The sequence below is a fragment of the Heterodontus francisci genome, chromosome 3 (genome assembly GCF_036365525.1).
Source record: "Heterodontus francisci isolate sHetFra1 chromosome 3, sHetFra1.hap1, whole genome shotgun sequence".
NCBI classification, from domain to species: domain Eukaryota; kingdom Metazoa; phylum Chordata; class Chondrichthyes; order Heterodontiformes; family Heterodontidae; genus Heterodontus; species Heterodontus francisci.
In genome coordinates, this window is record NC_090373.1 from 201,231,762 (window position 1) to 201,246,184 (window position 14,423).

A 14,423-nucleotide genomic window follows, 5' to 3' on the forward strand; every position below is an offset into this window, starting at 1 on the left:
TGGAAGCAGCGCGGAGTCGCCGAGTGAGCGGGAGCCGCTGCCAGGACCATGTGGCCGCTCTTCCTCCTGATTGTCGCCGTGGACGGGCTCCTCGAACATAGCCAAGTGGCCTTCCAAGCTTGGCCACAACTGGCAGGGTCATCATAACCCTACAGTAATCCCATATTCCCTACCACCTACCTACACTAGGGGCAATTTACAATGGCCAATTTACTTATCACCTGCAAGTCTTTGGCGGTGGGAGGAAACAGAAGAACCCGGCGAAAACCCACGCGGTCACGGGGAGAACTTGCAAACTCCGCACAGGTAGAACCCAGAATTGAACCCGGGTCCCTGGAGCTGTGAGGCTGCGGTGCTAACCACTGCGCCACTGTGCCACCCTTGATGGAGCAATTAAAATCGGGGAGGCCAGAATTAGATGAGCGCAGATCTCTTGGAGGGTTGAGGAATTGGAGGAGATTACAGAGATAGGGAGTGGTGAAGCCTTGGAGGGATTTGAAAACAAGGACAGGAATTTTAAAGTCGAGGTGTTGCTTAACCGGGAGCCAATGTAGGCCAGCAAGCACAGGGGTGAGAGATGAACAGGATGCGAATTACAATATGGACAGCAGAGTTTTGGAGGATCCCGAGTTTACAGAGGGTACAAGGTGGGAGGTCGGCCAGGACTGTGTTGGAATAGTCAAATCTAGAGGTAATAAAGGGATGGATGAGGGTTTCAGCAACAGATGACTTAAGGCAGAAACAGAGTCGGGCAATGTTACAGAGGTGGAAATAGGCAGTCGTAGTCATGGCAAGGATATGTGGTCAGAAGTTCATTATGGGGTCAAAAATGACACCAAAGTTGCAATTAGCCTGGTTCAACTTCAGACAGTGACCAAGGAGAGGGATGGAGTTGGTGGCGAGGGAACGGAGTTTGTCATGGGGACCAAAGACAATGGCTTTGATCTTCCCAATATTTAATAGGAGGAAATTTCTGTGCATCTAGTACTGGATTTCGAACAAGCAGTCCGACAATTTCGAGACAGTGATGGGGTTGAGAGGGGTGGGGCTGGATTTTAAGAGGTCATCACTGATCTCGGCGGCAAGCTCAAAAAATGGAAGAGCTGCTGCGATCTCAAGTGCACCAGCTCATTTAAGTAGCTGAGGTGGCCCGCCCCCCCAATCTCATGGAAGGGGCGGGCTGTCCGTCTCCAGCAATCGCATCAGCTGCCTATGCGCAGGCACTGACGCCATTTTTAAAGGACAGTCAGCTCTACCACCCAATTTAAACTTTTAAAGATATACCTCCAAAGTTAAATAAATAAATTACTAGCATCCCTTTCCCGTCCCCCCCATAATAATTACAATAATTATTTGCCCTTTCCCCCCAAAAACACTTACCTTTTAAATGTGACCTTCCCCCCAAGACTGCACAAAGTTTGAAGTTCAACCCATCCCCACACCCATTACGTCTATTTGACCCCGTCCCCTCCCACTCCCACACTGAAAATCTTACCTCCTCCCCCCTCCCCACCAGTGCCACGCCACCTTTCCTCGAACAGGGAGATGAAGGCACGGGAGTACCGGTAGCCGTGCCGAAGATCGCGGCAGACCCTCAAGATTGCAGGTAAATCTATGTAAATGTATTCATTTTATTCATTTGAATATTGTAATTGAGGTCCTGTTGCCCAGCGGCAAGGGGGCTGCCACGGAGCCTCACCGCCGCCGGGAGGATTGAGCCGGGCCCTCCCGGCATCGAGGTCAGTGGCGGGCCTCTTCCAGAACTACCTTCAGGCGCCCCCCGCCACAGAGCCCGATGTCGAGGGCTTGGTAAAATGCAGCCCATTATGGTGAGATGAAGCTGGGAGTCATCAGTGTCCATGTGGAAACTGACACTTTGTTTTCAGATGATGTCACTGAGGGCATCCTGAAGATAAGAAATAGGAGGGGTTCAAGGATAGATCTGTGGGCGACACCAGGAATAACGATGCTTGAGTGGGAAGAAAAACCACTGTAGATGGTTCTCTGAAAATGATTATCACATTATATCACATTGCGGATTGTGGGACCTTGCTGTATGCAAATTGGCCACCACGCTTCCTACATTACAATGGTGACTAAACTTCAAAAGTACAGATTGGCTATGAAGCTCTTTGGGATGTTTCAAAGTCTTGAAAGGGACGATATAAATGCAAGACTTTTCTTTCTCCTTACACCAAGAAATACATTTTTACCTTGCCTTGCAAGGCCTTGCTGGATGTCTGGAAGCTTTTACTTGATAAAGCATCTATGGCTATGCTTTGCCCAACATATTTAAATGGCAGTACTCCGACTGGCATAAATTAATAAGGTTTCCTCATGGGTCACCTCATTACAGGTTTTCCTCAATTCGTACGATAGCTCCTAATTCTACTTTACCCAAGCGCTTGAAATGCTGGCACAGTGGCGCTGTGGTTAGCACTGCAGCCTCACAGCTCCAGGGACCCGGATTCAATTCTGGGTACTGCCTGTGTGGAGTTTGCAAGTTCTCGCTGTATCTGCGTGGGTTTTCGCCGGGTGCTCCGGTTTCCTCCCACATGCCAAAGACTTGCAGGTTGATCGGTAAATTGGCCATTAGCAATTGCCCCTAGTATAGATAGGTGGTAGGGAAATATAGGGACAGTTGGGGATGTGGTAGGAATATGGAATTAGAATAGGATTAGTATAAATGGGTGGTTGATGGTCGGCACAGACTCGGTGGGCCGAAGGGCCTGTTTCAGTGCTGTATCTCTAAACTAAACTAAACTAAATAAAACTAAATGCCCTTGTTTAGATGGTAGTCAGTTGTACAGGGCAGAGGACCAATTATGCTGATCCACTTCTTTCTAATCTATTTCTTGCTACCATATCCAGTAGAAATACCCACTCTAAAATGAGAAGTTGACTTCAAATGAAATGGTAAAGAAAGATTTGCATTTATATATCTCTTTTCATGACCACAGGATGTCTCAAAGTGCTTTACAGCCAATGAAGCACTGTTGTAATGTAGGAAATGCAACAGCCAATTTGCGTACAGCAAACTCCCACAAAGAACAATGCGATAATGACCAGATGACCTTTTTTAGCCTTATCCATTGAGGGATAGATATAGGCCAGGACACAGGGATAGTTCCCCTGCTCTTTGAAATAATGCCATGAGATCATTTACATCCCCTGAGAGGGCAGACGAGGCCCCGGTTTAATGTCTCATCCGAAAGACAGCGCCTCCAACACCGCAGTATTCCTTCAGTACTGCACGGGAGTGTCAGGCTTGATTTTTGTGCTCAAGTCCTGGAGTGGGACTTGTACTCGAAACCTTAGAAACAGAGAAAATAGCAGCAGGAGGAGGCGATGCAGCTCTTCGAGCCTGCTCCACCATTCATTATGATCGTGGCTGATCATCCAACTCAGTAACTGCTCCCATACCCTTTGACCACTTTAGACCCAAGAGCGATATCTAACTCCTTCTTGAAAACATACAATGTTTTGGCCTCAACTGCTTTCTGTGGTCGCGAATTCCACAGTCTCACCACTCTCTGGGTGAAGATATTTCTCCTCATCTCAGTCCTGAAAGGTTTACCCCATATCCTTAGACTATGACCCCTGGTTCTGGACTCCCCCACCATCAGGAACATCCTTCCTCCATCTATCCTGTCAAGTCCTGTCAGAATTTTATAGGTTTCTATGAGATCCCCCCTCACTCTTCTGAACTCCAGCAAATATAATGCTAATCGACTCACTCTCTCCTCATACGTCAGTCCCGCCATCCCAGGAATCAGTCTGGTAAACCTTCGCTGCACACCCTCTGTAGCAAGAACACCCTTCCTCAGATAAGGAGACCAAAACAGCACACAATATTCCAGGTGTACCGTCACCAAGGCCCTGTATAATTGCAGCAAGACATCCCTGCTCATGTACTCGAATCCTCTCGCTATGAAGGCCAACATACCATTTGCCTTTTTTACCGCCTGTTGCACCTGCATGCTTACCTTCAGCGACTGATGTACAAGAACACCCAGGTCTCGCTGCATATTCCCCTCTCTCAGTTTATAGCCGTTCAGATAATAATCTGCCTTCCTGTTTTTGCTACCAAAGTTGATAACCTCACATTTATCCACATTATACTGCATCTGCCATGCATTAGCCCACTCACTCAACTTGTCCAAATCACCCTGAAGCCTCTCTGCATCCTCCTCACAACTCACCCTCCCACCCAGTTTGTGTTATCTGCAAATTTGGAGATATTACATTTAGTTCCCTCATCTAAATCATTAATAAATATTGTGAGTAGCTGAGGTACTAGCACCGATCCCAATGGTACCCCACTAGTCACTGCCTGCTATTCGGAAAAAGACCCATTTATCCCTACTCTTTGTTTCCTGTCTGCCAACCAATTTTATATCCATCGCAATAACTACCCCCAATCCCATGCGCTTTAATTTTACACGCTATTCTCTTATGTGGGACTTTGTCGAAAGCCTTCTGAAAGTCCAAATAAACCACATCCACTGGCTCCCCCTCATCAACTTTACTAGTTACATCCTCGAAGAATTCTAGTAGATTTGTTATGCATGATTTCCCTTTCATGAATCCATGCTGACTCTGCCCGATTCTACCAGTGTTCTCTAAGTGGTCTGCTATAAAATATTTGATAATGGACTCTAGAATTTTCCCCACTACCGACGTCAGGATGACTGGTCTATAATTCCCTGTTTTCTCTCTACCTTCCTTTTTAAATAGTGGGGTTACATTGGCTACCCTCCAATCTGTAGGAAATGTTCCAGAGTCTATAGAAACTTGGAAGATGACCACCAATGCATCCACTATTTCTAGGGCCACTTCCTTAAGTACTCTGGGATGCATGCCATCAGGCCCTGGGGATTGATCGGCCTTCAATCCCATCAATTTCCCCAATACCATTTCTCTACTAATACTGATTTCCTTCAGTTCCTCTCTCTCACTAAGCCCTGTGTTCCCCAACATTTCTGGTATGATATTTGTGTCCTCCTTTGTGAAGACAGAACCGAAGTATGCATTTAGTTGGTCAGCCATTCCTTTGTTCCCCATAATACCCCTGTTTCTGACTGTAAGGGACCTACATTTGTCTTCACCAATCTTTTTCTCTTCACATACCTATAGAAACTTTTACAGTCAGTTTTTATGTTCCCTGCAAGCTTGCTCTCGTACTCTATTTTCCCCTTCTTAATCAATCACTTGGTCCTCCTTTGTTGAACTCTAAACTGCTCCCAATCCTCAGGTCTGTTGTTTTTCTGGCAAATTTATATGTCTCTTCCTTGGAACTTCCTTGAAACCTTCTCACTCAGAGGCAAGTGTGCTACCACCTTGTAGTGATAATAGTGATCTCAAACATTCCGTTTTGTGTCTTGCCGTACATGGATTCGAAGGTTGCTAGGTGCTAGAGGAAAGATGGCAGTGATTTTGAAGAGCACAGCAGGTTCATTATAAGATATTTCTCAGGTGATTTGAGTGATGTAGTTTTTTTCTGATTGCTGTTGAGAACTACTTTCCTAACTATGGGCTAGATTTTACCAAGTCTTCGACGTCATGATGCGTGGCCGGGGGACCTGAAGATGGCTCCGATAAGGTCCAGCATGGACCTCGACACTGGGAAAACCCAGCCCGATCCTCCCGGCGGCGATGAGACTCCGTGGCGACCCCTACCCCCACCTCGCCGCTGGCCGCCGGGACCTCAATTAAAATTTCAAATGAATAGATTTGCATGGACTTAACTACATTTTAAGAGTCTGCCTCAATCTTTGGCACAGCAGCCGGCACGCCTGTGCCTTTAATTCCCTGTCAGGGACAGGCGGCGTAACTGTTGGGGAGGGGAGAGGAGGTAAGATTATCATCGCGGAGGGGTGCTTGGGGGAACAGAGTCAAATGCACGTAATAGGTGTAGGGGATGGTGGGAAGGGTTGAACTTTAAACTTTGTGCAGTTTGGGGGGAGGAAGGTCAGATGTAAAAGGTAAGTGTTTTGGGGGGAAGGGCAAGTAGTTAATGTAATCGTTATTGGGGGGGTGGGTGGAAAAGGGGCTTAAAAGTTTTATTTATTTAATTTTGAGGGGTATGTCTTTAAAAATTTTAATTAGGTGGTAAGACTGGCTGCCCTTTAAAAATGGTGCCAGCGCCTGTACACAGGCAGCTGAAGCAATTGCTAAAGATTAAAAACTTGCCCCATCCACGAAATTGCGGGGTGGGCTGCCCCAGCTATTTAAATGAGCTGCTGCACCAAAGATTGCGGCGACTCTTTGACATGAGACCTGCACGTGCGTCCCGCCATTTTCTGAGCCCGCCGCCGGTTTATCTTGTGCCTTTTGTTGCAGTGATGCTATTTATTTCCATTCCCTTTCCCGCCATTCCACAATGCCCAATTGTACAGATATCTCAATGTATTTCTCATTACCAACTCTCCTGTGTATGTTTCCTGTGAAGGAAAAAATTGAAGGAGCAATGGAGGATTTTAAATGGGTCAGGCAGCTCAGAAATTCCAACTGTTGGTATTCTACACCACAGGTAAATGAAGCAGATTAGCTGATACGGTTGGATGGACCAACTGAGCGAAATGTTTTTGTGCTCTGCATTCTATGTAAGCTGTATCCTACTTCTACATTTCAACTTCCTTTTTGCTTACTTACCATTGTGATAAAAATGCCAAACTCTGCATTAAGTGAAACATTATCTCCATCGGTGAAGATAAAATTGTGTTTTCTTTCTTTCCTTGCTACGAGAACAATATAAATCTGTTGTGCTGCAACAGATAATACGGGCAGCTCAATTCGATTAAATTCATCAAAGCAACCCCAGGAACCAGATTGTGCCAAACCTAGCAAAAAAGTACCAAGCAACACATATTAATTCATAAAGTCGATTGGTAAAACTTAACAACTATTTAGCCATCAGCATAATTCACTGGCTCACATTCCATCTGATCATTTCACTTTAATTTTACTGTTTTCAATATTTTTAATGGGATCACATTAAAATCCTTTCAGTACTGGATTACCATTGAGCAGCAGGAAGTGAGTTCCAGTCTTTTTTTCCACCTGATCTATCTATAACATGATATAGCGAAGTGAAAAGTGAGGACCGACTTTCAAAGAAAGAGAAACAATCCTGGAGCGACAGTACTGCTGTCCTACTCTAGTATATTTACAAGCAGCATGTGAACCAAGCAGCAGAGGCCATGCAGAAAAACAGAACGAGAGAGTGGAGAATTTAAAAGCAACTCGTGAAACTGACGGCAGTGACAGTATCGCAAAGCACATTGCGAAAGCACAGCATTGAAAAGTCGTGTGAACCTCGCAGCAGAGGCAGTGCAGCAAAGCATATTAGGAGAACGGAAGATTTAAGAGCAGCGTTATGAACTTGGCGGCAGGGCAGCAAAACACTGACAAGCAGAGGGAAGTGCGATAGAACCTCAGGATCTCAGCTTTCTTGATCAGTTTGCAGCCCAACTATGCAGCAGCGCTGGATCTAGATCAGGGAATGAATGTTTCAGTGTGGATGCATTTGGGCAGCAGAGGTCTAACATCAGGTTTACTGTAGTTATGGAAAAGAACAAAGAACATTACTTAATACTTAACTGGAGGAGGTATAACTTTAGTGAATTGTAAAGGGATCTGGTCCAGGTGAATTAGAATGAAAGATTGGCATGCAAAACAGCATTTGAAATTTGGAAGGCTTCAAAGAGGTGATAGTTAAGGTGTGGACGAGATGGTTTCTCTTTTTTTTTCTCTTGAGTCAGAAAGGAAGAGCATCCAAAGCTAGAGTTCCGTGGATAGCTAAAGATATAGAGATTAAAAAGAAAATTACATATTCGGTTCATAATACAGTAGATCATTTAAAAACAGTGAACCTGATAGCAGACAAACTGAATTTAAAAAAAGTACAGAGGGCAATTGAAAAAATCAATAACAGGAGAAAGTATGAGAATAGATTAGCAGCTAACATCAGAGGGAATCCAAAAGTCTTTTTATAAAGATATGAATAGTAAAAGGATAGTCAGAAGAAGGGTGGGGCCGATGACTTTGTCATTTAAAGATGAACCTTTATTTTAAAAAGTGAACAATGCCTTTGTGGATTCAAACTGTCTGACAGGGGCAAAGGAAAAATCTGCAAATCTAAGAAGTGTCAATTGCACCCATCCTAAAACATTCCAGGATTGAACACCTTTTTCTGAAACTAAGGGCTGAGTTTTACCAGGCCCTGTCGGGAGTCGTGGCTGGGGGGCCTGGAAAATACCTGTGGGAGAGGCTCCCCCACAGGCCTCGAGACTGGGAAGGCCCTGCCCCATGTTGCCAGTGGCAACAAGGTCTTGTGGCACCCTCCCCACCGATCGGTGTCAACATCGCAATCTAAATATGTTAATACATTCAAATTATTGAATTAATTACCTGCTGCCGAAGGCCGCCCCGCGGCGATATTCCGGTCAGTTGCCAGAACTCCCGCGCATTTGGATTTCCATTTGGAGATCTGAGGTGGAACATTGGTTGGGAGGGGGAGCAGGTAAGTTTTCAGGATGGGGGCAAGCAGAGAAAACTAATGTGATTGGTGGAGGGATGGTGGGAAGGGGTTGAAGGTAAAAGGTTGTAAACTTTGGGGGGAGAAGGGTGGGATTGCAAGGTAAGTTTTTTTTGGTGGGAGAGAGCAATAAACAAAATGGTTAGTCATTGACAGGGCGGGAGAGGGGGGTTGAAACTTTGAATAAATTTTTCATTTTAATTTCATAACTCCTGCAACTATAAAAATGTAAATTAAACTGAAGGGCTGGAAGCCCTTTAAAAATGGCGCTGTGGCCTGGGCAGTGGCGCTGGATGCCGTTGCCGGGGATGGAGAACCCGTCCGCTTCACTTCATAGGGGGGAGGGGGGTGGTGGCTGTCACAGCCATTTATAATGAGCCGCCGCACTAAATATTGCGACGGCTCTGCGGAGCAAATCTTGCGCATGTGCCCTGAAAATTTCAGCCCAAAGAAGATGTGAAGTAGCCACATCCTGGGCTATTGTGCGATCACAATAGACATAAGAAATAGGAGCATGAGTAGGCCATTTGGCCCCTCAAGACTGCCCCATCATTCAATAAGATCATGACTGATCTGCCCCAGACATCAACTCCTCTTTTGTGCTAGCTCCTCATAGCCCTCAACTTCCCGATATTTCAAAAATCTATCTACCTCCTCTTTAAATACTTTCAGTGATCTAGCCTCCACAACTCTGGAGTAGAGAATTCCAGACATGCACTCCCCTCTGAGAGAAGAAATTCCTTCGCATCTCAGTTTTAAATGAGTGTCCCCTTATTCTGTAACTGTGTCCCCTAGTTCGAGATTCCCCCACTAGTGGAAACATCTTCTCAACATCTACCCTGTCAAGCCCCCTCAGAATCTTGTACATTTCAATAAGATCACCCCTCATTCCTCCAAACCCCAATGAATAAAGGCCTAACATGTTCAGCCGTTCTTGATAAGTCAACCCAGGAGTCAGCCTAGTGAATCGCTTTTGAACTGCCTCCATGCCAGTATATCCTTTCTTAAATACGGGGACCAAAACTGTACACAGTACTCCAGGTATGGCCTCACCAACACCATGTATAGTTGGAACAAGACTTCCCTATTTTTAAACTCCAACCCTCCCAGCAATAAAGGCCAAAATTCCATTTGCCTTCTTAATTACTTGCTGCACCTGCATGCTAACCTTTTGTGTTTCATGCACAAGAACACCCAGATCCCTCTGTGCTGCACTTTTTTGGAGTTTAAATAATAGTCGCCTTTTGATTCTTCTGACCAAAGTGCATGACCTCACACTTTCCTACATTAAACTCCATCTGCCAAGTTTTTGCCCACTCACTCAACCTATCTATATCACCTTGCAGATTCCTTATGTCCTCATCACAACATACCCTCCCACCTATTTTTGTATCGTCAGCAAATTTGGATGTATTACATAAAATAAAAAAAAGAAAAGATGGAAATACTCAGCAGGTCTGGCAGCATCTGTGCCTATAACACTCTGCCCCCTCCTCCAAGTCATTAATAGAGATAGTAAATAATTGAGGCCCAAGGACTGATCCTTGTGGCACTCCACTAGTTATGTCTTTCCTACCTAAAAAAGACACATCAATCCTGATTCTCTGTCTTCGGTGTGTGAAACAATCCTCAATCCATGCTAATACATTACCCCCAATACCGTGAGCTCCTTTTTTATTCAGTCATGGGATGTGGGCGACGCTGGCCAGGCCAGCATTTATTGCCCTTTCCTAATTACCCTTGAGAAGGTGGTGGTGAGCTGCCTTCTTGAACCGCTGCAGTCCATGTGAGGTAGGGACACCCACTGTGCTGTTAGGAAGGTAGTTCCAGGATTTTGCCCCAGCAACAGTGAAGGAACGACAATATAGTTCCAAGTCAGGATGGTGTGTGACTTAGAGGGGAACTTGCAGATGATGGAGTTCCCATGCATTTGCTGCCATTGTCCTTCTAGTTAGTAGAGGTCACAGATTTGGAAGGTGCTGTCTAAGGAGCCTTGGTGCATTGCTGCAGTGCATCTTGTAGATGGTGCAAACTGCTGTCACTGCGTCGGTGGTGGAGTGAATGTTTGAATGGATGGGGTGCCAATTAAGCGGGCTGCTTTGTCCTGGATGGTGTCCAGGCAAGTGGAGAGTATTCCATCACACTCCTGACTTGTACCTTGTAGATGGTGGACAGGCTTTGGGGAGTCAGGAGGTGAATTACTCACCTCAGGATCCCTCGCCTCTGACCTGCTCTTGTAGCCATGGTATTTATACGGCTATTCCAGTTCAGTTTCTGGTCAATGGTAATTCCTAGTAAGTTGATAGTGGGGGCTTCAGCGATCGTAATACCATTGAATGTCAAGGGGAGATGGTTAGATTCTCTCTTGTTGGAGATGGTCATTGCCTGGCCCTTGTGTGGTGCGAATGTTACTTGCCACTTATCAGCCCAAGCCTGGATATTGTCCAGGTCTTGCTGCATTTCTACATGGACTGCTTCAGTAACTGAGGAATCGTGAATGGTGCTGAACATCGTGCAATCATCTGCAAAATCTCCACTTCTGACCTTATGATTGAAGGAAGGTCATTGATGAAGCAGCTGAAGATGGTTGGGCCTAGGATACTACCCTGAGAAACTCCTGCAGTGATGTCCTGGAGCTCAGATGATTGACCTTCAACAACCACAACCATCTTCCTTTGCACTAGGTTTGACTCCAACCAGCAGAGTTTTCCCCCGATACCCATTGACTTCAGTTTTGCTAGGGCTCCTTGATGCCGTACTCGGTCAAATGCTGCCACGATTTCTAGGGCAGTAACTCTCACCTCACCTCCTGAGTTCAGCTCTTTTGTCCATGTTTGAACCAATGCTGTAATGAGGTCAGGAGCTGAGTGGTTCTGGCGGAACCCAAACTGAGCATCACTGAGCAGGTTATTGCTAAGCAAGTGCTGCTTGATAGCACTGTCAACGACATCTTCCATCACTTTACTGATGATTGAGAGTAGACCGATGGGGCAGTAATTGGCTGGGTTGGACTTGTTCTGCTTTTTGTGTACGGGTCATACCTGGGCAATTTTCCACATTGCCGGGTAGATGCCATTGTTGTCGCTGTACTGGAACAGCTTGGCTAGGGGCGTGGCAAGTTCTGAAGCACTGGTCTTCAGTAACATTGCCGGAACATTGTTAGGGCACATAGCCTTTGCAGTATCCAGCGCCTTCAGTTGTTTCTTGATATCACACTAAGTGAATCAAATTGGCTGAAGACTGGCATCTGTGATGCTGGGAACTTTGGGAGGAGGCCAGGATGGATCGTCAACTTGGCACTTCTGGCTGAAGATTGTTGCAAATGCTTCAGCCTTGTCTTTCGCACTGATGTGCTGGGCTCCTCCATCATTGAGGATGGGGATATTTGTGCATCCACTTCCTCCAGCTAGTTGTTTAATTATCCACCACCATTCACGGCTGGATTGTGGCAGGACTGCAGAGCTTAGATCTGATCCGTTGGTTATGGGATCACTTAGCTCTGTCTATCGCATGCTGCTTACGCAGTTTGGCACGCAAGCAGTCCTGTGTTGTAGCTTCACACTTCATGTTGAGGTATGCTTGGTGCTGCTCCTGGCATGCCCTCCTCCACTCTTCATTGAACCAGGGTTGATCCTCCTGCGTGATAGTAATGGAATATGCTGGGCCATGAGGTTACAGATTGTGGTTGAGTACAATTCTGATGTTGCTGATGGCCCTCATGGATGCCCTGTTTTGCGTTGCTAGATCTGTTTGAAATCTATCCCATTTAGCACAGTGGTAGTGCCACACATTTTTCTTGGAGTTGTCTTGCTTTGAAGATCATGTCCACTGTGCCTCTTGATGGACAGAATCCACATTGTGATTCCAGTAGGAGCTCTTCAGACACTAAGTGAAGGCGGTTGAGTAGATCTCTTGCAATGACCTTCCCTGTGGCAGACAGCAGGAATACATCTCTGTAGTCACTACAGTTGGTCTTGTCGCCATTTTTGAAGATGGTCATAATTACGGCATCTCAGAGATCCCCTGGCATGTGCCCCTCCTTCCAGATGTGGGAGATGAGACCATGTATTTGTGTCAAGAGTGCCTCTCCTCCATATTTTAGAATTTCGGCAGGAACCCCGTCTACGCCGGCAACTTATTGACAACTCCAAGAAAAATGTAGGGAGCAGCAGCAACGTTTATACATGGCCTACTTTGACCTCATAAAGGCCTTCGACTCTATGAACTGGGAGGGATTATGGGACATCCTCCTCAAATTTGGCTGCCCAGAGAAATTCATTACCATCCTCCACCTGCTGCAAGACGACATGCAAGTTGTAATCCTTGCCAACGGATCTGCCACTGACCCAATCCGGGTGCAAACTGGGGTCAAGCAAGTCTGTGTCATTGCACCAACGCTCTTTTCCATCTTCCTCGCTGCAGCACTCCACCTCAACTCCTTGAAGCTCCCTGCTGGAGTAGATCTAATCTATAGGATGAGCGGCAAACTATTTAACCTAAGTCGCCTCCAGTCCAGAAGCAAGGCCACTCCAACCTCTGTCATCGAGCTGCAGTATGCTGACAATGCTTGCGTATGCGCATACTCAGAGGCCGATCTTCAAACCCTCGTCGATGTATTCACGGAGGCGTATGATAGAATGGGCCTTAAGCTAAACATTCGGAAGACAAAGGTCCTCTAACAGCCTGCTCCCGCAGCGCAACACTGCCCCCCGACTATCAAGATCCACATCAAACCACTGGACAATGTGAATCGCTTCCCATACCTTGGGAGCCTCCTCTCATCGAGGCAGACATCGACGATGAAACTCAGCATCGCCTCCAGTGTGCCAGCACAGCCTTCGATCATCTGAGAAAAAGAGCGTTTGATGACAAAGACCTCAAACCTGGCACCATGCTCATGGTCTACAGGGCCACAGTGTTACCTGCCCTCCTGTGTGCGTAGAAAACATAGATACTGTACAGCAGACATCTCAAAGCCCTGGAGAGATATCACCAGCGGTGCCTTCGCAAGATCCTGCAAATTCAGTGGCAGGACAGGCGTTCCAATATCAGTGTCCTCTCTCAGGCCAACATCCCCATTATCGAGACACTGGTCATGGCTAGTCAGTTATGCTAAGCAGGCCACATTGTCGGCATGCCTGACACAAGATTCCCAAAACAAGTTTTCTATTCCAAGCTCCGTCACGGCAAGAGGCTACCAGGAGGGCTGAAGGAACACTACAAGGATGTCCTTAAAGCCTCCCTGAAAAAATGTGACATCTCCACTGATTCGTGGGAATCTTTTGCCCGAGACTGCCCAAAATGGAGAAGAAGCATCTACGACGGTGCCAGCTAGTTCAAACAATGTCGACATGCCCAGGCAGCGACCAAGTGCAAACAGTGGAAGAAGCATTCGGGATTTCGAGCATCCCATTCACGCCTCACAAACACCACCTGCAGCAGTGTGTGTGCGGATCCAGAATTTGACTATTCAATAACCTAAAGACCCATAATCCTGGAATGGAAGAAGGCCATCCTCGTTCCTCAGGGACCGCCTAAGAGAGAAGGGAAGAGAGTGCCACACAACACGATGGACGGTATCCTCAATGTGAAGACGAGACTTTTTCTCGACAAGGACTGTGCAGTGATCACTCCTACCAATACTGTCATGCACTGTTGACTTTTTTTTATTAAAATAAAACCACCCAGTTTGTATATTGCATCTGCAGCATGTAGATTGGTGAGGATGAGGTCAAGTATGTTTTTCCCTCTTGTTGGTTCCCTCACCACTTGCTGCAGACCCAGTCCTGCAGCTATGTCCTTTAAGACTCGGCCAGTAGTGGTGATACCAAGCCACTCTTGGTGATGGACATTGAAGTCCCCCACCCAGAGTAAATGCTGTACC

At 46.3% G+C, this 14,423-nt stretch overlaps 1 protein-coding gene across 1 annotated transcript in view; it reads right to left on the reverse strand.

The window, feature by feature from the left end:
* The window catches only part of LOC137367179 (dynein axonemal heavy chain 8-like), a 2,062,041-nt gene that overhangs the window by 907,228 nt on the left and 1,140,390 nt on the right, over positions 1 to 14,423 (reverse strand). The window contains exon 70 of the mRNA XM_068028615.1: positions 6,655 to 6,842. Coding sequence (XP_067884716.1) covers positions 6,655 to 6,842 — 188 coding nt within the window. The remainder of the gene's footprint in view (positions 1 to 6,654; positions 6,843 to 14,423) is intronic.